The sequence below is a fragment of the Rhipicephalus sanguineus genome, chromosome 1, assembly GCF_013339695.2.
Source record: "Rhipicephalus sanguineus isolate Rsan-2018 chromosome 1, BIME_Rsan_1.4, whole genome shotgun sequence".
NCBI classification, from domain to species: domain Eukaryota; kingdom Metazoa; phylum Arthropoda; class Arachnida; order Ixodida; family Ixodidae; genus Rhipicephalus; species Rhipicephalus sanguineus.
The window spans coordinates 44,180,632-44,206,949 of NC_051176.1; the positions used below are offsets into that span (position 1 = coordinate 44,180,632).

General features: G+C 47.5%; 2 protein-coding genes across 3 annotated transcripts in view; one reads left to right on the forward strand and one right to left on the reverse strand.

The window, feature by feature from the left end:
• The window catches only part of LOC119390824 (nascent polypeptide-associated complex subunit alpha, muscle-specific form), a 671,315-nt gene that overhangs the window by 465,928 nt on the left and 179,069 nt on the right, over positions 1-26,318 (reverse strand). The window lies entirely within an intron of this gene.
• Positions 75-15,174, forward strand: LOC119390834 (short-chain dehydrogenase/reductase family 9C member 7). The gene is made up of 4 exons (XM_037658546.2): positions 75-289; positions 5,695-5,877; positions 7,589-7,721; positions 14,747-15,174. The coding sequence occupies exons 1-4, from the start codon at positions 181-183 to the stop codon at positions 15,111-15,113; spliced, it is 792 nt and encodes a 263-aa protein (XP_037514474.1). The 5' UTR covers positions 75-180; the 3' UTR covers positions 15,114-15,174.

Sequence of the window (26,318 nt, forward strand, 5' to 3'; positions counted from 1 at the left end):
TTTCGTGGCTGATGCGCCACATCGAGTGGTTTTCAGCAACTTCCTGAACTATTCAAGTCCACGTATGTTGTTACGGTCGCAGGCTGCGACACTGGATTCGGACACCTCTTGGCTAAGCGGCTCGCATCGGACGGCTTCCGCGTCTACGCTGGCTGCCTCAGTTCCACCAGTGACGGAGCCATGACACTGACGCTCGTGCCAAACGTATGTGTATTAGACCTGGACGTAACGAAGGAGGACGACATCGAAAAAGCGTACGCCATCATCTCTACAGACGACAGTAATATGGGTGAGTGACTAGGTCGCTAAAGCGTTCTCATATTGGGCAGCTGAGCTAAACGATTGGCAAGAACAAAGCATGGTTGTGAGGTGGTTATATGTGTCGCATCATGCATTATGGATGGCGCCTCCCGTACCACCATGCCTGCCAGCACTTCGAGTGCGATTGATTGATTGATTGATTGATTGATTGATTGATTGATTGATTGATCTTGAGATCATATTAGCAACCCCGGCAAGCGTCTGCTACTAGAGGCACGGCGTCTCAAATAACTGCGTCCACAGCCTTTTATCGGCATCGTATCAATACGCTATAGCTCTAAAAAGGACAGAATTGCGGAAACACTCCCCTTACCGCTGGTACAACCACACGCATGGTGTTATTATTACCACTATTATTAAATGTCGCCTCTTGCGTATGTCTGTAGTCTGTCTCTGAATTCCTTGCGATTTTGCTGACCATGCAATGGTTTTTCTGGTTAGATATTAGCTGCTTAACATATATTTCGTTTAATAACTTGATCTAGTTAGTTTTTCTTTGAACCAGTATTCAGGCACGTGGTAAGATATGGGCATATCGTGATTGATTGATTGATTGATTGATTGATTGATTGATTGATTGATTGATTGATTGATTGATTGATTGATTGATTGATTGATTGATTGAATTAAGCTATAGGTAATTACACCTAAACATGTAATAGATAATACAGCTTTTCCTCTCCGGCACACGTCCATTTCGCGTGATATTGATATCTGTGATGCCATACTAAAGGTACGAACCGACATTTTGCCTTCTCAAGAAAAATACAGAATTCGGCGAATTCGTATTAGCTAACCATCTTGAACAAGAAAACGAAGCGCAAGAGAAGAGGCACACACACATGCTTTTCTGCTCACACGCACATCCTGCTGAAATACGTAAGAAAGGAACTGTGGTAATGTTTCTGCTCCATCTTGAAACAATACCACTGATGGCGTGGCGTTTTAATGAGCGGCTCGTTAATGACTGTCTTAAATTTTATTCTGCTGCAGAACACTTAAAAATTGACTGCGTAGTTCAGCGACATTGCGGCTGCACAGATAAGAGCGTTCAATTTTAAGTACCCTCAAGTGGCCGTTAGCTGCGAGCAAAAAATAAACAAATAAATAAATAAATAAAAAACCGACAGCTTCAATCATTTATAGACCCTTTCGTTGTTTACGAACACAGCTGCTGGACGGCTTCCGGTTTTGTGCGCCGGCGTAGCCTAGTAGCATTGGCGGGGAACAAAAGCCCTAGCGAGTGGCCCGCACATTTTCTCCCTCTGTCTGGCCAAATATTGCAAGTGAATATTCTTCTAAGCTGCACGCACAACATTATTAGAGTTCGTCCTTAAAGGGGTCATGAACCACTTTTCCAAGTAATGATCTAATGGCCTCAGTATCGGAGTGTACTGCCTCCCGAATCGATTGCCGCAAAAATTCCTCGAATCCGTCAAGAATCAGCGGAGTTACGGGGGTTTGGCGCACGCTCCCAGCGCTTTCTCTCTTTTCTCGTGCCGGCGAGCGCACTGGAAGCTAGACAGGGAGGGATGGCATGGGGGAAAGAAGTTACGCCAGCGCGCGTCATGAAACGCGATCGCTCTCCCGCTGTGATTCGCTTGCGCGAGTGCGGCTACCGTGTACTGAGGAGTGCGGCGCCGGCAAGTGGCGGCACCCCGCGGCAAGAAGCGCATCTGATCCGAACGTCGCTCTCGATTTACGTCGGCTATCGGCCAATAAGCATGCTATGTCTCTTGCGACGTACAGTAAAGTCCCTGAAACTTCGTAAAGTAGCGACATACGTGCATAAAAGCGCGCCTCCTCTCTTTTCTCCCTCCTCTGCCCTCTCCGAGGCTGACGCCGCGTCGGCATTGGCCAACTGCAGTCACGTGGGACCGCTCGTAGCGTTCGTTTGTTTACAGTTGCTCGCGACTGCCATCTTCGCTCTCGAAGCGCGGGCTCTCTGGTTCTCGGCGCATGTGTTTTATGGATACGCGCTTTCCATTCCGCGTGCGTTGTGCTCTGAGATACCTTGCACACAAGACCGACGTCACGGTTGGTTGCCATGGGCTTCTGCTGCGCTTTCGGATGCCGAAACAAATCAAGTGAAGGCAAAAAGCTGTTTAGGATACCGTCCGGGAAGCGCAACGAGTTGCGAAGGAAGGCTTGGTTACACCGAATCGGAAGATAGAACTTTCGGCCCACGTTTTCGACGCGACTATGCGTTGTAAGTTGCTATCCTCTCACTATAAGTTCTCGTCGAGGTTCGCGCAAATTGCTGCGTGCTATAACGCCGTAGACACGTCTCAGTTAATTGGGCAGTACGTCGCTATTCCTCACACGTTTTATTGCTGCTTCTGCGGGGTCTGTACTAAGTGTTTTTTTTTTGTTTTTTCGCAAATGTGATTGCGAAACTTCAGAGATTCGGCGCAGTTCTCTTAAAGAAACAAGGTTGCCGTGTGAAAGCTCACATTAGGTGTGGTACTCTCCGTTTTTGTTGCGTGCTCGTTTTTTTGTTTGTTTGTTTTTTCCCCCGAAGCAAATAGCTTTCTCTGGCTCTTTGACGCCGACAGATCCGCCGGTGGACTTGCGATAGAAGGTAGGCAGGCAAAGCGTGCGTGTCCAACCGAGTCGCAGGGTGCATTCATCGTTTAGGAACCTCACGTACACGTGTTATTTAGCGCGAAGGTTTACGTGCCAATTCGTGTGGAGGTTTATATCCGCGAGTGGCTTTCCGCCGCGGTGGAGCGGAGGTTGCGGTGCTCGACTACTGACCCGAAGGTCGCGACCGACCGCGGAGGACACATTTCGATGGAGGCGAATAGCTTGAAGCCAGTGTGCCGTGCGATTTCAGTGTTCGTTAAAGAACATCAGATGGTCAAAATTTCCAGAGCCCTCCACTACGGCGTCTCTCATAATCATATCGTGGTAGTGGGACGTAAAACCCCAAATGATATTAATATCCGCGAGTGGAGCTCTCGCGAAGGAAACGTTTACGGTGGCAGGCTAGTTTATTCGTTCGCTTGCTCGTTAATTGAGCAGCGAGTATAGTTCGTATGTCAAGTACGTCTACGAGCCACACTTGCGCACTATGGTTGGTGCGTCTAATCTCTTAACGAATCAACCAACGCTGTCTAAATGTATCGACTGGAAATGATGTACGCCTTCTGGCGCATTCTTCCTTCAATGAAGCTCCGAGCTGCTGCTTGCACTGACAGTCATTTTCTAAATAAATAATAGTCGCCACTCTTAATACAGCCAACACCCATTGCCCATGTGTTTCTTGCACTCTGAAAACTGTCCGCACCTTTTGTGGAGTCTTCTTGCCCCTCACCAATAACCGTCCTCTGGCTAGTTTGCATTTGCTCTCTTGAAAACTCGGCGCTCGGCACTTTCCTATCAAGGATGCTTTTTATTAACACGCACGCCATTCGTGAACTGAAACTACGGCGCGCCCGGCGATAATGCAAGGAAAGACACGCGAGATTGATGGTTATTGTTTCGGGACAGAAATACGCCCCATAGCACACCCTTTTTGTGAGGTTGCTAAACAGTTAACAGGAAATAGCGAGCGCAGAGAGTTGGTGAAAAAGAAAAAAAAAACAAGTGAGCCAGATGCTGGATATTGTTTTGTGGGAAAGAGATGCCTTAAATACACCCTTTTGTATTGCAGTGTACAGTGCTACATAATACAGGCACGTATAGCGGAGTTAACTATATTTACCCAACCGATACTTCGGAACGGCTTCCTCTAGTGCGTAGTGGCAGCCTCACTGCGTCATTGGTATGCGCGGCGAATTCGCCTCGCGAGGACGACGTGTACAACGTATAGGTTTCAGAAGGCTTCATGTAGAGCGGGACATTAACGTTCAACATCACACATGTCCTTTACAAACGTGTCCTAACATCTCCTAAACAACGTATAATTTAAAAAAGAAAGGATACAAAGAGCTAGACGGCTAGTGCGAATGCTTAAAGCGTGCCGCCTGGCAAGCGCGCGCTCCCTTTGCGAAGCGTCGTCTGCTACGCAAGAACAAGGTAGGTGGCGCCATGCTCAAAAAGAGAGTGCGAAGGAGAGGAGAACGAGAAGGAACGCGAGCGGAGGAGGAAAGTGTCGCTACTTTACGAAGTTTCAGGGACTTTAACGTACAGCGGACAGACGCCCCGCCCACCGACGAGAGTGAGAACCGGCCTCTGTTTGAAAAGAGGGTGCCTGGGGAAACGGCAACTTCGCGCTCCGCTTATGGCCATTACGCGGCGCGCACGACTGTAATATTTGGCAGAGCAGTTCATAGCCGTGTCAGCTTTCCGCAGGATGTGTTTTTTCAATCAGCCCAAGGGGTGCTTCATGACCCCTTTAACTTTAAGCGCCTTCCTTTCATCTATATATGTATATGTTAGATCGGTCTTTCTAAGCGCTGACATTGTTGGTCTCTCTCTCTCTCTAAATATATATATATATATATATATATATATATATATATATATATATATATATATATATATATATATATATATATATATATCCGCCGCATCCTTACCGAAGCGTACTGCTTCCCACTTTTCAAAAATAAATCTACATCTTCAACAGAAATCTATATGGCTGAGTAAAACAGTGCAAAAAATGCTACTCTTGAGCCTAGCTTTTAAAGACGATAGTCTTTCTTGGGGAACTTAAACGCAGAAATTTTGGTCTGTCTGTCTGTCACCCGATTAAACCATCCGGCCAAAGTTGAACCACTTGCTTACCGCCCACCCATCTTGAACTGGTACGGCTGTTCATACTTGTGAATGTTGTCGATGAAAAAGTAAATATTACGCATATCTGAGGCGCAACATCACTAGGTAAGTATTAGGTGGTGTGTTCCTTTAATAGAAAATACATAGATACGTAATTCTAAAGATCCTCGTTTCTTAAGCTGCGCTGAAAATGCGATGCGCCGACGAAAGCCCTCTGCCACGGAGGAAGGAAAGAAATTTCCTCCTCCGTGCCCTCTGCACAAGCTCGTTTCCCGACGTATTGCCAGATGGCGCCCATATCTGACGCAGCGTAACGCAGCGTAGAGTGCCTCGATGTCCTCCTCACCCGCACTCTAACGCAGTGCTCCTCTATCGTCTTTCGACGACATTTGCAGCGAAACACGCAGATACGCGGCCAATTTTTTTTTTGTTTTTTTTTACTATTACACTGCCAGACATTACAAGGCCGATATGGCCTCTTCTTCAAGGGTGTATGTTCCGCAAGACATCAAAAATAGCCCCCTTCGTTATTCAAGGCTCTGCACACATGATAGAGAGCGCCTCCGCTGACGCCTGTACGTTCCGCGGCGTGATGAGCAGGCGACTCAGGCACGAGTTGTAGTAAAACAAAAGAATCGTTCTCTCCTGCAGCTCTCTGGGCAGTGGTGTCCAACGCCGGAGTGGCGACTGTTGGCCCACTGGAATGGCACAGTGCGGCCAAGATACGAACCTTGTTCGACGTAAATGTTATCGGAGCCGCTGCCGTGGTCCTAAAGTTCCTTCCACTGCTTAAAAAGTCGCAAGGACGGATTGTCATCGTGTCCAGCATGTTCGGTGAGCACCCAATGCTTTCTAACTGTGATGTTTCAGCCTTGCTGTAGACAACACTCTTACTCAAGTGCATGCGCAATGCATTTCTTGATAACATGTGCTGCGATGCATGCATGTCTGCACTGTATATTGTTGACGTCCGCATATGTTTTTCTTATTTTTAATATATACGAGGGGGTACCCACAAATAATCGCACTGGCGCTGCGTTGGGCACAGCTACCGTAGTACGCAATTCTCCCGCTAGGCGAACATCATGCCACACCATTCCAGTTCATTGCATTCGGTGGATTCTCTCAAGAAGCTTTTCTCTGGGTACAGTGATTTCTTTCGTGAAATCAGTTTTGCGCGTTCGGCGTTTTTTGTAGCGGCGGCTTGAATTGAACTGTGTGCGGACGTGAAACTTTGCTACCGGGTGGTAAGAAAGCACTACGACTGGTAACCAGTAACAAGCTTGGAGCGAAAGTCTGGGTCGCTTCGGAGCTGTTCTTTCAAAGCGTGGCCAGTTTTCACTCGACAATCTCTTCGCTCGTTTGTCGAAAGTCGAAGCAAAAATTTCTCAACGATGCTTCTTATCACCGAATCTTGTGTTAAAATTTGCTGAAATTCTCTGAGGGCTTTGTAGGTTCCTATAGTAAGTGATAAAAGTACTGCGGGATTGAAAGAATAAGAAACATTGCCACAATATTGTGACAACTTCTAGAAATTAGCGTTTTGACCCATATTGCGGCTTCATTTTCACAATGTAGCGGTCCAACTAAAAATATTACTTTTACATCGTTGTGTAGCATGTGTAGCATGTGTAGCGTTGTGGGCATGACGTACAGGAGTTTGAAGAGAGTAGTTTTTGTTTTAAGCGAGAAAAAAAATTTTTAACTGAGCAACCACAAGGTCGTACGAAGTTTTCCTTTGCCTGGCCTTCACTGCATAGCACGTCAGTGCAGGATTCCAGCGGGGGCCCTTTCGCAGCAAATAATGCAAGTCATATAACTGTTTGCCACCTATTTTAGTAATACTGCTGTATATAACGTCAAAAATAGCAATAGTGCTAAAATGATGGAATGGTACTACTCCCTTGGACCATCAAAGGGGAGGTAATATTCAACCGCTTCATCGTCCGAAGGGGCTGAATTATAAAGTAGTCAGTGACCAGCAGAGCTGTTCTAGGGCGTCGTGTTTGGCTTCTGATAATTAGGATACATGGTCTTACGCAGTAATTAACGACATAACTAAGTTATAGCTTGTTTAAGTTGTTTTCATGATCTTTCAGGTATAAACCAACGCGTGCCCCTATACCTGAAAGATCATAAAAACAACTTCAACAAACTCTAGCTTAATTATGGCGTTAATTATTACATAAAACCATGTATCGAAATTATAACATAAATAACATAAATAACACCAAAGCTACGCGGACACAATCGCATAAGCTCAATTGTTCTTCGCTGAGCAGCTTCCGTGAAGCTCCGCGTTCCCCGGTCAAGAGAATTTCGGTATTTAGAGCGTAAACGGCATAAAATGGTCTGGAATATCTCCACTTCCTTGGTTTCAAGTAATTTTTTCTATGAAACCTTATATGCTTACATAGATCACTAATAAGGTAGTCTTCCTTGATTATTTTTTGTCATGTTGTAGCGGTAATTTCCCAGCATAGCAGACGTGCAAACTGGTACACGGCAGAGAAACGGGTGTTTCAGTCGTTTTTCTTCGCTGCAGGTCGCATGACGGCTCCGTTGGTGGTGCCCTACTGCATGACCAAGCACGCCTGTGTCTCTCTAGCAGATGGACTCCGGCGAACGTTGCGCACCGCAGGTATTCAAGTCAGCACCATCGAACCCACTGGATACAGGTAAAGAGCTCAGGCACTGTTGAGCAACGGTGCACTTCAGCGCTATCGCAGTGGTCACTGATTGAATGCTTCCATAATACTAGCGAACATGCACAAAGACTACACAGAAAGATACAGCACAACCGCTGGAACGGAAATAATTTTAACCGACATGAAGGACAGATCCATATACCTCAGTCAGTACAAACTGCACAAAGTTTGTCGCAACCTTTTGCGGTCATATGTAGCCTTCCAAATAAAGAAATGTAATTAAAGGGAGAAGAACCTTATTTACGCAAAAGCAGACAGATTGGGCACCCGTAAGTGCACTTCCGAGCTGGTGTCATTTGCACGCTGTCACACAGCAAACTCACTTCGCTGCGACGGAGTGTCTAGCCTCGGTAGCAGTGGCTCGAGAATAAATAAGTCACTATCCGAAGCCGAGTTCATTGCATTTTTTAACCTATCGTTTTTGTTATTATAATATTCTCATGCATTAAAACATATTACATCACAAAAAACTACTCTGCTATTCTCGCTCTCAGGCAGTTTACAGCCGCGACCGCTAGGGGCATGCCCAGCACACGCCATGCAATGGCCGCAGCCGTCGCGTTTGTACGTAAAGTTTATTTTAAGGGCTGCTTATAGCTCTAACACATTCTAGCTTAAGAAACATTGCCTGAAATAAGAAATATCTGTTGTGCTACTTAAGTACCCATCGCCATTACCACCATTTAAAAGGAACACGTCCCCTTCTCGTGTAGCAGCGCGCCGCCAAAGTGACATTCTGGGGGCGTAAGTGCCCTCGCTCAAAATGAGACTAAATTCACCTGTGTGGCTGGGGTATTAGAATGTAGTTTGGCCAGTTCTCAGGGTTGCCAGCAACACGTTACTTTCGTCTGCAACTCAGTACCGTGGTAGTTATCACTCCCAAACTTTAACGTCTAACGTATACCTGCGTTAGCATTAGAGACTTGAGAGCTTTAGTTTGTCCGTAGGCGTCTTACAATTTACGTTTTTACGGGTTAGCGAAGCCGTTGACGAGGGTATCCTGTGGCGTTTTATCCAATACCTTCGCGGAAATTTTGAGTCGCATCAGTGTTCTCGTCAGAGTAAAATAATGAAAGTACTGTGATTTAACACTTCCCTCAAAGCCTATTAACGCGATTGCGTGAAAGAGCTCGTTTCGCATAAATTACGGTGTCGGTGGCGTCTTTGGTTGTGAGCGAAAAATCTGTGTTGTCGGTGAGCGAACATTCGCGGTAGATGCAAATAAAAAAAATAATAAAAAAATCTTCGGTTCGAGTGGGACCGGTGCTTCGAACCTGCAACCCATCGCTCCGTGGCGCGATGCGGTTCGACCACCCCGCATACATGCCATACTGACGGCGAGCTATTTATATACACCATTTTTACCTTCACCGACCATATTCGTAGCTACGAGGCGCGGCTATCTCGAGCGCGCGTACTAGTTGTTATAAAAAATGTTTTGATGTCGCGTTTCAATCCGTGAACACTGTACGCTGCAACAATGCGCTTGCAACATAAGCATGCAAACTAGTAATAATATCTGGGGCTTTACCTCCCAAAACCACGATATGATTACGAGGGACGCCGTAGTGGAGGCCTCCGGAAATTTTGACCATCCGGTGTTCTTTACCGTGTACTGACATCGCACAGTACACGGGACTTTAGCGTTTCGTCTCCATCGAAATGCGACCGCCGTGGCCGGGATCGCATCCACGACCTTCGGGTCAGCAGCCGAGCACCGTAACCGCTATACTGCCGCGGCGGACCGCATGAAAACTATATATGAAGCTATGAGAATCAGTATAACAGTACCAAATGGGTCGGCACAGTCATATCGGCTCACTTCTGTACGTAATGCGACGCTTCTGATCTACGCAAATTTGTATGTTTTAGGCGTTTTCTCATTATTTCATTGCGCCAATTTCAACTGTACCAAAAGCGAACAGCGAGCGGTCGCTGTAGTTACCCATATCAACAACCGCGCCGCTTTCTTATGATGCCGTGAAGGGCTCAGCGCTCGTTATCACACATTTAAAAATGTTTACAACAACTCCCCAATAACAGCAACCTTTTATCATTAACCTTAAACTCAACGTCAGCACAGGTCCAACGGGGACAGGCGCGCGCACTCTGCGTCAACGTTTATCGATCTAGAAATGTTGCTTTGTATACTGAACGGAATCGACATGGGCTGAAACTTGATACGGGTGGCTGGCCATTGCTTAACACACTGCATTTCTACTAGCAAAACATGTCAGGTTTCACGTTTAGCACGATTATAAATGCAAATGCAAGCTGTGGCATTGTGGAAATCTCGTTTTGGTGCGCTGCACTAGTTCAGAGGCTCATCTCAAGGTGGCTGCTTTTGTCGGCTTAAATGGCCCAATAAATCGCTCTGCATGCCATGGCTCCAGACTGTCGGTTGTGCCAGTCTTCGTCAGTGTCGGTGCCTAGCCTAAGCGTCCATCGGAGAAAAACAAAAATTACCCGACACCGTACATTTTGTTTCACGCGGTGCCCGCTTGGGTGACGCCACAGCGCAATGCAAAGGCGGATCGGCAAACGCGGCCTTCTCTTCTTCGTCTCTCCCATTTCCAAAAAAGAAACCATTGGCCAGATCGAAGGTATAGGGATAACAGGTATTTGAGACCATGGAGGGAATCAAGAGCATTATCAATTTGTGATAAAGGGTAAACGCGCTTCCTCGCAATTCTGTTAGGACGGTAATCACTGCAACATCGCCCCGCGCTATGCTTTTTTTATCCAGCACGAAGGGCAACGCCCGAAGGCTGGACGTGATCACCAGTGCATTTGGTTAGCATCGTGTTTACTTGTTGAATCAGCTTACGCTCTGCTCAGTCGACATCCGACTTGGTCAGCGGTGAATCGGGATAGAATGACCAGCGTTTATGCGACGCTTAACACGTGAAGTGTCACCAAGTGGTCGATTTTTTATGTCCAAGATGTCGCGGTTGGAAACCGAAAGGCAGCATAGGGCTGCTGCTTACTCAGGTTCGAGGAGCGATCATGGTACTGCGTGATAATCAGACAGATGGCACCCTGCGGACAAGCTTGAGGACCTGAGCGCGGGTCCATACCGCAATAGTATGACGTGGCTGTGGCTTAACGAACGCAGTCTTGTCATCGATGTACTCTGAGGTAGAACTTGATTTGTCGAGGGAAAATTAATAACGGGGTGGTATATTAGGTATGACAGCTGTAGTACAGGGGCTGTTCAGTAGAACGAAGCCAATATAAAAAAAAAATAACATTCGAGGCAGAGATTAACGGTGGAACTGGTCCAGGAGGGCCAAATGCGTCGTAAGAAAGTTGAGTCCGAAGATGAGGTCACGGGGTCAATGGACCTTTTCCCAAACTCACGTGGCCCCCTAGCAGCGACCGGCCGAAGAGCTCGATTGAAAGCGTGGTAATTTCTTTATCCTCTGCTACCCACGCGTAATTGGATGGCTGAACCGACAGACGTCCGCTTCACGAAGTGTTTGCTAGCTGTTTTGGGTGAGCAATTAGTGTGAAAGCTTCCTGATTTCTTCCAACGCGTGCGAATATTCTGTCACCCCGCTTAAATGCTCGAAACATCAAGTCAGTCAGCAGTTTCTTGCGTCGTTTGTTAACGAAAGCACGTCTCAGGGACGGGCAGATAGATTTTGCCTTTACCGCAGCTCAGTTCTTGCTCAAATATTGCAGAACGCTGCCGTATTATCGTCATGACCTTTCGAAGTAGCACTTGGCATCGTTCCTTGTCTAGTTTCTCAAGAAAAAAACGCCCCTACACAGTTCCCACACTTGAATCTCGAAGGCCATACTTTACCTCCCCGGAAATGAACGAAACACAAGGAATTTTAAGGGCTCGATTTTCTTTGTTAGACACCAAATTAATGAGAACTAACAGTCACTCACGCCAAGAAAAGCATAGGAGATGTTATTCGTAGTAATTATTATATGAATGTGAGGAAAGTAGTGGACGAAAAGACAACTTCCTTGGAAGTCCTTGAAAATGGACAGACGTTCGAAAAAAGACAGAATTCGCATAAGATCTGCACAATATGGTTAGAATCCTTCAGTGTTACACATAATGTAGTTAGCTGTTTCGTGTGTAAAGAAAAATGCTCCTCAATTACATTCGTATGAAATAGGTGCGCTGAGTTGTATGCTACATCCTATATGGCGTTTGCGAGGCGATAGGGCATATAGCCTTCAAGATAGCAGACTCGCTGGCCAGCTTTCTTGTGCTCCCGCCGCAAGATGAAGACTAAAATCCTCGTGAAATACTCTCCAAGGGTTCAACAGTATACGAGCTAGCGTGTCCCAACTGACCACCGCAATAGATAGGTGAAATGTTCAGAAAAAAATGAGATCCCGCACGGCGCGTACACATTACAATGGACGTTTGCTGTCCCATGCGCCATCTCGCTAAACTTCGCCACCAGCGGCGTAGCTAGAAATTTTTTTCGGGGGGGGGGGGGGGGTTCAACCATACTTTATGTATGTTCGTGCGTGCGTTTGTATGTGTGCGTGTGTATATATGCAAGCAAAACTGAAACCTTTCGGGGGGGGGGGCTCAACCCCCCCCCCTGGCTACGCCCCTGTTCGCCACCAGGGGAACGCGCGAACCTGCATGTTTGGAAAAAGCTCCATTGTTCAGGATAGAAAAAAAAAACAGACAGTTTCGTCGCCAGGGCGAAGGAATGAATGCGATAGCAACAAGTGGTAATTGTACACAAATAGGGCTAGCACCTAACTCTTTCGGATCTGATCTCGCGCAACTCTACAAAACGCTCGGAATACGGCTGCTCCAGGGAGAGAAGCAGTTTTCGTGCGGTCTGTCGTCTCGACGCGAAGCGGTGAGAGCACAGCACGTAAAAGTGTATACGAGCCATTGGCCGATATCTGTCCAGAGATATAGAGCGCACGCGGCCACGCCCTTATCAAAGTTCGCAGTTGCTGCCCGAGCGGCGCAGACTCCCCCGGCCAGCGTTTCCTCTTTTCATGAGGAGCAATCGACGGCAGGCCTCGCACGCGGGAAAATGTCATCGCATGTGCCCTCCGTAAGAAGGAGACGGCCGGCTCGTTTCATCTCTGCTTCAGCCGCGTTCGTAGCCAGCGCTCGCGCGCTTTAACTCGCGGGTAGAACATACGATGCGCGGGGCGATGTTATCGATTTGGACTTTATACGTAACATGACGGCGACGGCGCAAACCCGTCGAAAGTTTGCATATAATTACTATCGCAATAAAACAAAGGAGCCTGGCGGCCGGCAATGCCTATTCGTTCAGCACACATTCTGATGGCAACAGTGCCGTTTTCGTTGACGTGTACGGATCTCGAGAAAGGTACGAGTACCTAGTTGATATGACCAGCGCATGAACAGATGCAAAACGAGCGACCACGACTAGCGCTAGTCGTTGCTGCTTTGGTGTTATTTTACATGTCTATTCTTGCGCTGGTTATATCAATATAATATACCAACCACTGCCTCACACGTCAACGGTGGATTTGAGCCCAGAGAAATAAGGGTAGCAGTAGCCTTAAGAACGCCATGGTCTAGTTTTCCCTCTGTGAAGATCTATAGTTTGTCGTCCAAAGATAGCGGTGTGGCTTTGTCTAAATAGAACGACGACACCGAGGTTACGGGTAGCGAGCGGAGCGGCTCTGATCCACAAGGGACGGCGCAAGTGCACAAATAGAGGGGCAAATAGCGGTGAGGGTCTGCATATACACGAGGAGAAAAGTAAAATGGGCTCCAGGTCAGGGACATCCAGGGGGTGTGGCATTGGCCAGATACATTGCTTGCTCAGGTGCAGATTGGCTTGTCGTTCGGAGTTCTCCAGTCAACTGGATTGCGGAACCTTGGGATGGCGGAGGGAGTATTGACCATTGCGAGGTGATGCCATTTACATCCTTTTAGCGTCTTATATCGGGAGCACGGTGTAAGAATATACTCAGGTGATGACACTCTTCCCCCAACGCATGGGAAACCGCAATCCACGCGCGTCCAGATAATGTTCGGGTTCTTATCAGATGATTTGCAGTTTCATCGGCGCCGTCTTGGAGGGCGCTACGAAAAGCGGGGCACTCGTCTCCATAGCAACGCGCATGCTGCTGATAACGTGCATTTTTTTGTGCCATTTTGTTGGATAATGTGCATCCGCCAAGTGGCGTCGAGGGGCGAAATCGAGAGAGCAACAGGAGAGGGCACGGCGTGCGCGGTGCACTCCGCCTCAAGCCACTAGATGGCGCACCGTTCAACGGACCGTCGACCGAACATTTTCTGGCCGCTTAGGCGCGCGCAGTGTCAACACCTGAATATTCTTACACCGTGATCGGGAGACAGGTTCACCAATTCTTGGCGCACTACTGCTGGGACTGCTTCGTAAGTGGCATGGTCAAGTGGTCGTGGGTGAATTGGAGGCGTGCTTCCAGCCTGACGCTCGTGGCAAGCGATGTGCATCACGCTGTCGTGGCAAGGTGCACAGGACCATTGTGCGTCCTTGGTCCTTGCAGAAGATCATCGCTGAGAACTCTACCTTACCTGAGTGGTTGAAGGACACTGTTACTTAAGCACGTGATAGCACGCTGCCACGAGTGCACTTATAGACAGACTCCGTATGTTCCGCTAAATTTGTGTCACATATTACGTGCCATGTGCCTCATTGTGCGTACAGCTGTAATCCCATTCTTTCCTCAATCTCCTGACGGCGCTGTCTGAACGACTCGTAAAGTGCGTCCAGACTCTGCTAATTTTAACGTTTTCATTTCAGCGTAGCTTGTGTCCAATGTGGTGCATAGATATAATAGCACGATAATCATGTTGTGGTCTGTGTATGCATGAACGTAGGCACCGAATTGAGATACACCTTGTATATATGACGAAAGGAAAAGCAATTCACTGTACACATCGCCGTTACTCGCAAAATATTTACCTGCGGAACTATCTTCGCATAAGTTGAAATGTGCTTTGGATCCCGATATCTTGATTGTTTTCTTACTCCTTGCAGGACAGCAATATCAGACCCGAAGGCAGTAGCCCAACACGTCGATGAGCTCATCGCAAGCCTCCCATCGGAAGTGCGCAAGGACGTCAATCAAGAAAAAGTGTCAAAGTTGAAAATCCTTGCCAGGGTGTTCTCTGAAGGTCTTATGCGTGACGATCCAAGTGAAGTGGTTAGAGACATGGTCTCCGCCCTCAGGGAAAAGCATCCCAAGGCACATTACAGGACCGGGGGACCTGCGGACAGAGTAGTGCGCCTCCTTGACTACATACTTCCTTCGGAGGTTGCAGACTACATGCTGTTAACCTTGGCTCAATCCAATGGTGTAAAAGAGAAATCTAAAACTTACGTCGGGGAGTACAACGCGAAATAGGAAAGGCTTCGCGCCAGCTGTCCGCCGTTTGACGCATCGTTGACAAGACCACACCATAACAGCACAGTTCGTTATTCTCGAAATTGGGACTGGGCCAAGTGAGCTAAATGCTACAGATATTAAATGCGAAGCATTTGTTAGCGAACCTTTCGCACTTTGAGCGTTTCTATCTACGTATCTATCCAGCCGCCTACGTCTGGGTGCTCTCATGATCGCCTCCTTAACTTCGTGTAAACCAAAATTGGCACGCGAGGTTAAAAAGATTTGACGAATATTACTGTCGGATCATAACATGAAAATCCTGTCGCATGCGTCGTCAAACCTTTTCTTCTATACACCTGTGGCACATACCCGTTTACCACGGGCCGCGTGTACGCTGATGTGCCACAGGTGATTGACAGTTTATATCTACCTAGGAACGGCGAGAACAGACAGTGTAATTTAAGTGAGAGAGCGTTAAGAAAAACCGACATCGGCAATGTCGAACCGACGAACGGGAAGAGTAGAAATTTGGATCCCAGCAGGAATCGAACCCAAGCATTTTGTGTGGCAATCAGGTATTCTACCACAGAGCCACGCCAGGGCTATAAACTGGCGTGGAAAAACAGCCTATGCGTAATGTTGGTGCAACGTCAATTGTGGTAGTGGTGCTAGCTATCTAATTTTACAAGAACGCAATAAACACTACATATGTACTCCTACGACACAGGCGTCATGTCAGATTAACGTCTGTGGTTCCAGTGCTGGCTCCGCTTTTATAGCAGCCTAATAAACATTACATTTGTATTCTTATGATTCAGCAAGCTATATTGAACCGTTGCTCAACCCCGGAGTAATACATTAACGAAAGTCACGTATGATATTCACATGATTGCACCATAAATTGCACTTAGTTTCAATAATACTGACGTAAGTACTCTAACGTTAGGGCTTACGTTACGTCGCAAAATAAGTTGCCCTTTAAACGCCAATGTTGTCGACGTGCCTGGTAAGCCCACAATGTGCACACAGCGACTACACTTACAAAAACACGTCAACCCACCTCGTAACGCTTGGCTCAAAGCCATAAAATACAGCATAGAAGTACTCGCTGACTGCTTCGCATGAAACCGTTTCCCACGACTCGTGGGATCTGCCGAATTTTACATAGATAGTTACATAGCACTCGTGAAGCTAAATGGTAAATTCTGATATTCCAATAATTGGTTTGTAAAACGTTAATGCTATCACGCGAATGGAAGTGGTATGCGAGCCTCTCGCAGTGAGGCACCTGTAATCTTCGCAGACGAACTCTACGTCGAGGCGGAAATACTACGCCGCAGTTTAACGGGACACTGAAGCACTTTTGGAAAAAAAAGCGAGGTTTTGGTGTCATGTTAACGAATTTTGTGTGGTGAGCTTGAAAATCACGTCGAAAATTTGGGTAAACTACCGCGAACAACTGTATTTTGGCAAAAACGCGCTGCACGTGCTAGGGGCGGCGCCGTGAACCTCTCCGGCACTACGATTGGTCGAAGTTTCGTGAAGTCATCGTGGGTGCAGCCAAGACTGCTGACTGCGCAGAGGAGTGATAACGTGTAGTCAGTGTTTTTTCGTTTGAAATGAGCGCATAGTTCCTAATACGGAGGTCTGTGGCTGTCGCAATGAGCTCGGTGTAGAACATCCGTGTTTGTTCGAGCCAGTTGCGCGTCTATACGAGCGACCGGCTCGTATACACCGAACAGGCTGTCATGGCCGATGACACGGCACAGGAAAGCGCGTCCCAACCCGCCACCTTCACCCGTGATAAGCACAGGTTGAAAATATTTGAATTCTTGACTGATCACCGACTTACTATTATTGAACCTGTCACACAGGCATCGCAATCGAGCCCGATCTCGACCACTGCTGTTCTTTTTTTTTAGATGCGAAGCATCTTATAGCGACGGCATGTCCCACGGCGTCGTCGGCGTCCGCACTCACACTGCGCATGCGCAACTCTCCTCCTTCCCTCTCTCCAACAGTTGCGTATTACTCTGTTCACTTCTCTCCTACCACCTGCTTGCGCTTCTCCTGCGTTCTCGCATCTGCTCTCGCGGCACATGCGCTACTCTCCTCCTCTAGTCTTCTCTCCTTCAAGTGTGAATATAAAGCGGGTAGAGCGCTGCGCGCGTTCAGTTCAGCGCTTGCTTCGGTTCACTCCGCTTGACTCCGTTGATGCTTCCGATGAAGTGTGATGGACCGATGAAGCGTGATGGAGGCTCGACATGCCTAAATTCTCTCCTGCGCAACGCCGCGATCGCCAGCGCATGTGCGTCCCCTCTCCCTCTCTCTCCTCTCCTACGCTGCCCCCTCTCGCACGCCTGTCGACCGCGTTCCCCGCTCGCCCTGTGAGAATTAACGGCCACGCTAGATGCAAGACACGACGCGCGTAGCGTTCCTGTTCGCGTTCTACGACGCGAGGTCGGTAGCATGCCCAACGAACGCCAACGGAACGCGATCGTGCAAGCGCTCCGGCTTCGCATCGCCTCATGGTCCCCTTTAGCGGCAGATGGTGTAATTTTTTGATCAGGTGATGCTGCATGGACACTTTGGACAGCAATGTTGTTTGTACGATGACATTAAAACGTGACCGAACGTCTCAATAGCGATTATGGGCTGTCGTTCATATGATCATATGAGACTGCTATACCAAGTATAGCAGTGGCAATAAAAATACAATCGGAGTCGGGATCGACTGAAATTGCCCGTATGATATCGCTCTGGCATAATTACTTTCTTCGTCGATTAAGCTCGCCTCTGATCGAATTCGATGACGATCAAAAAATGTCGTTGCTACACGGGCAGAGCCACCCGGTTTCAGAAGGGTGAGTTCATTCGACCGACGGTGCAATCGACAGCCTATTATCGTGGCCGACTGGATCTTAGATCGAGCAAAGAGCACGATGGAAAGTGTTCATGTCACAGCACACAATCCGTCACGCGTTCGATAGCGATTCAAAATGAGCGTTTTGCGGAAGACAGTGTCTAGCATCGCATTCAGACGTAGCGATAACCAGTGTGTTAACAAATAAATTCAGCCTATTAATAAGTCCCACTGATCAAGTTTGGTGGCGCAGCGGGCTAACGCATCGTGGACCGCTCGGGGCTGCGATGACCTAAGTTTGAATCGCGTGGTGTTCCTTGGGGTTTTCCCTTTTGAAGCTTTGTTTTTATATTAGCAGTCAGTAGTGCTCTGAAGGAGCACTAATTTTCGTTTAAGAAGGAAGCGCGCCCGGCGCCTCTCTCCATTTCTAAAAGTGGCACTGGCAAAATATAGTGAGAGCGCTAAAGGCCTACCGCGAAGCGGCAACATTACTGGCCCTCTGTCACACGAGCAAATCACGGACGCTGGCAAAACAGAGACAAGAGCACATCGCGAATGTCGCGCACATCGCGGACATAACTTCAGTAACAATGTATCGTTACGTCTGGACGTAACGGACAGCGTTCTCGTAATCGAGGCGGCCCTGAGGGCTGAACTGTCGCGGGCCCCACCGAAACTCCCTTCGCACCCCATGCAAAACCACTGATCAGAGGCGTTAGCCCAGCTTTTCTTTTCGTGAAGGCAAGTATCGGTGGCGGCGAGATCCTCCTGTTGTGTGAAAATACAGATGGGACCGCGTCGCGGTTCAGTCGCGCAAACTCAATAGTCAAGCGTAGCGACTGCATTCGAGACGGGCAAAGCACACTTGCTTTCGGTTCGAAGATTTCTCTCTGAATTGCAGTGACCAAATTGGCAGCCGTCTTCTGATCTTGAGGGAACTTGTGAAATACGGTCTCATCGCGACCATACGTGCTATTGCAGTCAAATGCCGCATATAACTCGGCATGATGAGCCCGCTGGAGCACGGCGCATAGGATGTTGCAGAGGCCGCAGAAATGCTACTGGTGAACTTCGGCATCGCAAGAATTTCGAAACGAGCCACTAGGATGGGGCGGCCGTACGCAAATCTTTTCGAACCCTACTGCTGACGCTTTCCTTGGCAGCGCAGGTGAAGGCGCAAATCAGTGCAGCGATCTTGCGCGTTCTTCCCGATGTCGTCACTTCTCCACGTTTCTCTCTCAGCCGTCCTCCTCTCCTACACTCTGAGTGCGCCGAGGGCGTTCCCGCGCCGAAAGTTTGCCCACTTATAGCGTCCTTGTTTAATTAAATATCGCGAAAAAAATCTACATAGGAATGTAAAGATTCCAAATTACCAATAAACTCGAAAATTGAAAACCGCTTCAGTGTCCCTTCAGGTTACATTGAAAAGCCCAACAAACAAAACCTTAACTTGATTATCACACTTAGGGCAGTTGCTTAGAAGGAAAAGGCGTATGGGGTCACAATTTATGGCCTACCCGTTTACAAATTAAAAAAAAACACAAATCGCACGCACTTTGAAATAATCATAATCGAATTTCAAGGCCCCGATCTAGGCGATATCAAAATCAAGCGCGCCTAGAGCTTAAAAAAGGCGGCTGCTCTGTTACATCAGACCTAAACGTCCCACGACGAAAATTGAATGATGGCGCGTCGCAACCACGGTATGAGATACAGGGTCGTTTTCGGAGATCCTCACTTTCGGCGACAATGTCGCCTTGCGTTAGAGTGTGACGTCTCTAATGACTAAATCAGCTACTAGCCTATGACTTCATCGGTGCACTGGCAGTTGGTGTTTTCGAACGTTTGGCAACAGAAAAGTGAGCGCACTGTACGTGCGCAGAGCAGACTGTGGCGTACTCGAGTGTACCAGCTTTTATGCTGTGTCTAGCCATGGCACGGCTGCTGCAGATATAAAAAGTGCTTAAAAGGCTTTCAACATTTCCTTTGCTAAGCGCAGTATAATTTTATGGCGCTAGTTGCTGGCGACATATGGCTATAGCGGACAAGTTGACATTTAGAAGAGCGTGTGCAGGGGCTAGTTGGAACATACTGGATGATCAGCGCTGCTAGGTTCAAAAGACAGGGAGGACACTGCCGTCTGTGTCGTCCCTGTTTTCTGTATTTTGAATTTAGCAGCGCTACCTTTATCATCCAAGTTGACATCTCGTAACCCCAAAAAAGTTGAAACCAAGATCTACCAATAAAAAAAAAGACTCTTGAAGAGGTCGCAATCGTTCTAGTTAATGGGTGTACGTGATAGATTTGATGATAACGATTGAGTCAAGAAAGGGCCTATCTAGCTACTTGGATAGTTAATTGAAATTTAATTAAAAGGGCCACTCACACTCTGAAAGAACGGAAAAGTGACTATAGGTGCGCCGCAAGTGAACATAGGAAAGTGACGTATGTTGGATACGTAGTAGCCAAGTGTTCGACTAGGAAGGAGTATACATGTATACTTACTACGTAGAAGGCCTATTCGCAACTTTCACAGATGGTAGCGACACCATGCGGTAGCCGTCATAACTGTCGTTCAGGGGATACCCACGCAGCCAGCCCATTCCCGCGTTCAGTCGGCATCACTTTGGCGGTTCGCTGGTGCTTCATTTTTAGTCGCTGGCGAGTTTTACGACGGCTTTTCTGAATTCTCTAGTCAACTACCGAAGTCAGACAGGCACTGCGAGTCGGAGTGGCAAATATTTGCTTTATTGTTTCCTCAGCATGAGCAAGAGGTCCAAGAATAACAATATGTGCTGCGTGCCGCAGTGCACAAGCCGTGCAGTTAAAGGCGATGTTTTCTGCTTTGCACGAGCAGTGGCCCTGCAAGAGAGACAAAACATATGTACTCGCGGCATTTCTGTAGTAGTGAAGAAGCACTTCAGCTGCGTGGGGGATTACTCCATCAAATTTGTTTGTCATCAAAATACTTCTTTTGTGGACTTATTTCTGCACCAATCACATATCTTCATTTGTTCATTGACTGGCTTTTATTGCTGTTGCGCACACGCCAATCATTACGTGGGGCTGCGGATTAGTCAAGCAGCCTATTGGCCGATTTTGTTTTCGTTGTCCTCTATCTGTGAAACTATAGATGATGGAAATAAAAATTTGATTTGAAATTAATGTTTCTACGGTGATGAAATCAGCTTCCAAGTATGCCTCAAATTTTGCCATGTGCTGTGCTATCCCTTAGATCTCGCTTCAGCAGTCAAATACAACTAAGTGCCTTTTGTTCACAGGCGCAAAAAGCAGCGTAGTTTCTGCCGTGGAAAGCGGTAATAGGTTTCGAATAGCGACGTCGCGACTGCAGGTATTGGCCGCGAGATCGAACAGAGTCGGCGCCTAGCGGCGAACGGACGAAACCCCGAAGTGTGGATGCCGGTAAGCCATGGCCGTTTCAGCAGCATGGTATGCGGTGTTCGTACTTCGCGAACTTACGATGGAAGTTGACGACGGCGAGTAACCTGTCAAAATCTTATTCTTTGCTTTTTGCAACGGAAATTCGTAACGTGAATCGCTATATTTCGTAAATGCATCGACGTGAAAAACATTTGGTTGAGGCGACCATGCAAAAGACGCTTGTCGCCTTTTAACGTGCTGTGAGGCTAACATGCGTTCTCGTTTTGTTTCCAGTGCCCTTGCCTTTCAGCACCATTCTTAACCATGTTGGGGACGGTGTCAGGTACTCGTGGTGGTTTCGTGGTGGTTGAGTTCGTGCAGGCGTTCTGGAAATATTTAATTCCGCAATAACCGCTCTGTGGTCGCTAATTCCAGGGCATACATGTGCGCAAGCAATTACATATGGATCATTGCTTAGAAGATCCAAAATAGCGTTTAGCCTAGTTGGCTCATGCACATATTTTGCAACCCACAGATAGATATTAGTTCAGAAAAAGCAGAGTGAAGTCAAGTTTTTGGTGAAGGTACATCACTAAGATCGCAGTTAATGGCAGATTGATGTCTCCGCCCAATATTACGGGTTCGGAAATATGCGACAGCACATTTGCGAGTTCCGTTAGAGGTTCGTCGCCTTGATCGGGTGGGATAAAACGCCCCCAAGACAATGTTGTTTCCCTGAGGAAACTCGACTCGGCACCCCACTGATTCTGCTCTGTTGTCAAGTACAACCTCCTGGCTAGGAAGGCTACTTGAAATCAAGAGAAAAAAATTACAGCATATCCACGGGTGAATGATGAAGAGCTTGGGCGAAGCTCCTGAAGCAATCATGGTTACACCGTGAAATGTTCAGTGGTTTCGCCAGCAATAATCAAAGCGATAAGCCGCTTTCATTACTGCACGCCATCTAGCGTGCAGGGTGCCGCCGCTTCTTTTTTTTTTCTTTTTTTTCCTTTTTCCATTTTTTTTCTTTTTTTGCAGACATCTCTATTGGACAGCGCCATCTAGTATATCGTCACCCAACTGCAGTTTGCATGCATCTCTATGGGACAGCGCCATCTACTGAATGATACGGGAGACGCGACGGCGGGGGAACGCCGGATGGAGCGACGACCGACCAGTTGATGCTATAAGGAGCTTCGCCCCTAAAACGCCTCCGCCATGCCTATTTCTATCTTTTCGGTATATTGTGAACCCAGGCGGAAATACTTACACATTTGATCCTGTGTTGTCGAGCCATGACTCAGTGGCCATAATTATTTGTGCTTTTAGTGTTAAATGCGAAGCATTTCTTAGCGAACCTTTGGCACTTTGAGCGTTTCTATCTACGTATCTATCTATCTATCTAGCCGCCTACGTCTGGGTGCTCTCATGATCGCCTCCCTAACTTGGTGCACATCAAAATTGGCATGGGAGGGTAAGGGGATTTGACAAATATGACTGTCGGGTCATGACATGAATAACGTGAAAATCCTGTCGCGTACGTCGTCAAACCCTTTCCTCCAGACACGTGTGGCACATACCCGTTTATCGCGGGCCGTGGTGTACGGGTATGCGCCACAGGTGATTGACAGTTTATATCTACCCATGAACGGCGAGAACAGACATTGGTAATTTAAATGAGAAAGCGTCAAGAAAAACCGACATCGGCGGCGTTGACCCGACGAATGGAAAGAATAAGAATTAGGATCACAGCAGGAACCGAACCCAAGCATTCTGCGCGGCAATCAGGTATTCTACCACTGAGCCACGCCAGGTCTGTAAACTGGTTTGGAAATACAGCCTATGCAGGCGTAATGGCGGTGCAATGTCACTTGTGTTTGTGTTGCCGGCTATCTAATTTTACAAGAAAGCAATAAGCACTACATATGTACTCCTGCGATACAGGCGTCATATCAGATCAACGTCTGTGGTTCCAGTGGTGGCTCCGCTTTTATAGCAGTCAATTAAGCATTACTTTTGTATTCCTATGATGCAGCAAGCTATATTGAAGCACTTCTCGACCCCGGATGAATAGATTAACGGAAGTTGCGGGCGATATTCACATGACTGCACCATAAAGTGCACTTAGTTTCGATAATACTGACATATCTACTCTAACGTGACGGCTGACGTTACGTCGCACCATCAGCTACCATTTAAACGCCATTGTTGTCAACGTGCCTGGTAAGCCCGCGATGTGCACATAGATACTACATTTACAAAAACACGTCGATCCACCTCGTAACGCTTGGTTCAAAACCACAAAGCACATTATAGAAGTACTCGCTGACTGCTTCGCATGAAACCGATTCCCACAACGCGTGGGATCTGCCGAATTTTTTCCACAAGAATTGTAAATTCAACTTTTTTTTATGCTACGACAGTTCACCACTAACAGTGATGGTTTAGGCGTTGCTTTGGCAGCATCTAGCAGTGAGGTTTAGGCGTTTCCTTCGCATTCATTGTGCCATTCGGTCTGAGTTAACTGGGTATGCACCCGAAGATGAACTGGCCGATTCGTGTCAGAATCCCACATAAGTGCTTGTCCGTTGATTGTCGTAGCTCAAGTGCACTCGGTTTTTCTTGTCTTGTTTTCTTTACTGTACTCCCAGAGTTGCCGGCGTTTTAGGTGTGAAGCTCCTTAGGGTGTGGGTCTGTCCCTCCTCTGTAGTATGTAGTAGTAGTAGTAGTAGTAGTAGTAGTAGTAGGTAGCCACCTCTAGTTCTTGGAGTGTTCACTAGATGGTGCTGTCGTGGCCACCTCTAGTTCTCAGAAAGATCCCTAGATGGCACGGAGGCGCTTGCTGTGTTGCAGATGCGTGCTCTGGTCCCCCCCCCCCCCTCTCGCCTCGCGAGGCCGACGCAGTAAGCGTCTGCTGGCGAGTTTCTTGATTGAAAAAAACGACTGCTCGCGCTGCACAACTGTTCACTGACCACCCCGTATATATAGGCACTGGATTTTGACCTCCAAGGTAGTGCCTGTGTGAGATTTCTCCTGTGCGTGATTAAACTATAAAAATTCACAGCGTACATGTAAAATTAAAGTGAGCTGCAAGTCGCCATGACTCTCATCGACCCTTTAGTATAAACGCGCCCGATCTCAAGTCGTTGATGATGTACTGGGCAGAATTCACGGAAGATGCACACCTGGCGCGTGTCAGCAATTGTTCGATTCAGTGCGGCGACGTACGCTAGGGGGACCATTGTAATGAAGGGACCACGTAAACCAACAGTACAATAAAAGTTTGATTTTTAATATATACACGGTGTTTCTCACGTGTTTACTTGATCACGTGAGAAACACCGTGTGATCACGTGAGAAACACCGGCCACTGCCATGTCGCCGGGCATGGGACCGGCGACATGGCAGTGGCCCTTATCTCTCTCTTACTGCTTACGCAGGCATGTGTCGTCATCAAACCCTTGAACAAGGATGCTGCAGCTTATTCCATCGACGGCAATGTGTGCGACGTTCAAGACATGGAACCAGTTTTGCGGCAGCTTCTTCCAGCTTCGATGGATCTACAAAAATGCGCGGCACTGACGGAATCGGACTTTTCATCGCTGTTCAACTGCCAACAATGGACGCTGGGCGGTGCCGGTGCGGCTGATGACATTCGGCTACAAATGGACCACGGCGGCACATCTTCGACGGGGCATGGGACCGGCGACATGGCAGTGGCCCTTATCTCTCTCTTACTGCTTACGCAGGCATGTGTCGTCATCAAACCCTTGAACAAGGATGCTGCAGCTTATTCCATCGACGGCAATGTGTGCGACGTTCAAGACATGGAACCAGTTTTGCGGCAGCTTCTTCCAGCTTCGATGGATCTACAAAAATGCGCGGCACTGACGGAATCGGACTTTTCATCGCTGTTCAACTGCCAACAATGGACGCTGGGCGGTGCCGGTGCGGCTGATGACATTCGGCTACAAATGGACCACGGCGGCACATCTTCGACGGGGCATGGGACCGGCGACATGGCAGTGGCCCTTATCTCTCTCTTACTGCTTACGCAGGTTGGTTCTTCAAACCATATTTCTAGTTGGTGTCACTTTGCTGTGCCGGTTCCGCCCCACTGTTCTGTTTTTTCGCCTTTGAAGTGCTCACGTCGCGAGGTGTGCAGAGTGATTCGCAGACGGCAGTTCATGATGTTCCGTAGCGCTGCCTTTTATTTGTTAATTTTATTACTGTGTGGGGGCGACGTTGAGCGAAACCCGGGGCCGACACAGATGGAACGGCTCCTTGAAGGACAGGCTACGATTCTTTCTAAATTGTCGGCAATCGAGGATAACCAAAGACAGACTAATACTGATATAGCTGAACTGAAAACACGCCTAACTTCGCTAGAAAAAAATATTCCAAACATAGAGGAATTGCGACTAGCAATAGATAACATCAAGGACAAACAGAAAGAAGACCGAGAGGCTATGTCCCTTGTTCTCGGGAAATTAGATGACTTTGAAAATCGGGAAAGGCGTGTGAATTTGGTCTTCTACGGATTAGAGGACTCAGCGGCAAGCGAGACTAGCGCTCAGGTTGAGGAAGTGATTCTTAATTTGTGCCGCACTCAACTTTAACTCACTTCCGTGAATATAGAGCGTGCCCATAGAATAGGGTCATATCATGCAAAAAAAACACGGCCAGTAATCGTCAGATTTGCTTCTTTTAAGATGCGTCAGCAAGTGTTGACGAAAGCATATAAACTAAAAGGTACTGTGTACAGCATATCTGAGGATTTTTCACGTACAATCAGAGAAAAAAGAAAGAAGCTTTGGGCATTTGCAAAAGATAATAGAAAAGAGGGAGTGAACCTGTCTTAAGATTTGATACTTTATACCTTGGTGATAAGCGATATCGAATTGAAAGTTCTACGGGTGACGTAATTCAAACGTGACCGTTGTCGAAATCAGTGGTGACGCATCAATTAAGATTACTGA

Excerpts from the sequence above, each read along its gene's own strand:
- LOC119390834 (XM_037658546.2), top strand. The coding sequence starts at position 181 with ATGACACTGACGCTCGTGCCAAACGTATGTGTATTAGACCTGGACGTA. Across the intron at positions 290-5,694 it reads TACAGACGACAGTAATATGG|CTCTCTGGGCAGTGGTGTCC; the intron begins GTGAGTGACTAG and ends TCTCTCCTGCAG. Across the intron at positions 5,878-7,588 it reads CATCGTGTCCAGCATGTTCG|GTCGCATGACGGCTCCGTTG; the intron begins GTGAGCACCCAA and ends TCTTCGCTGCAG.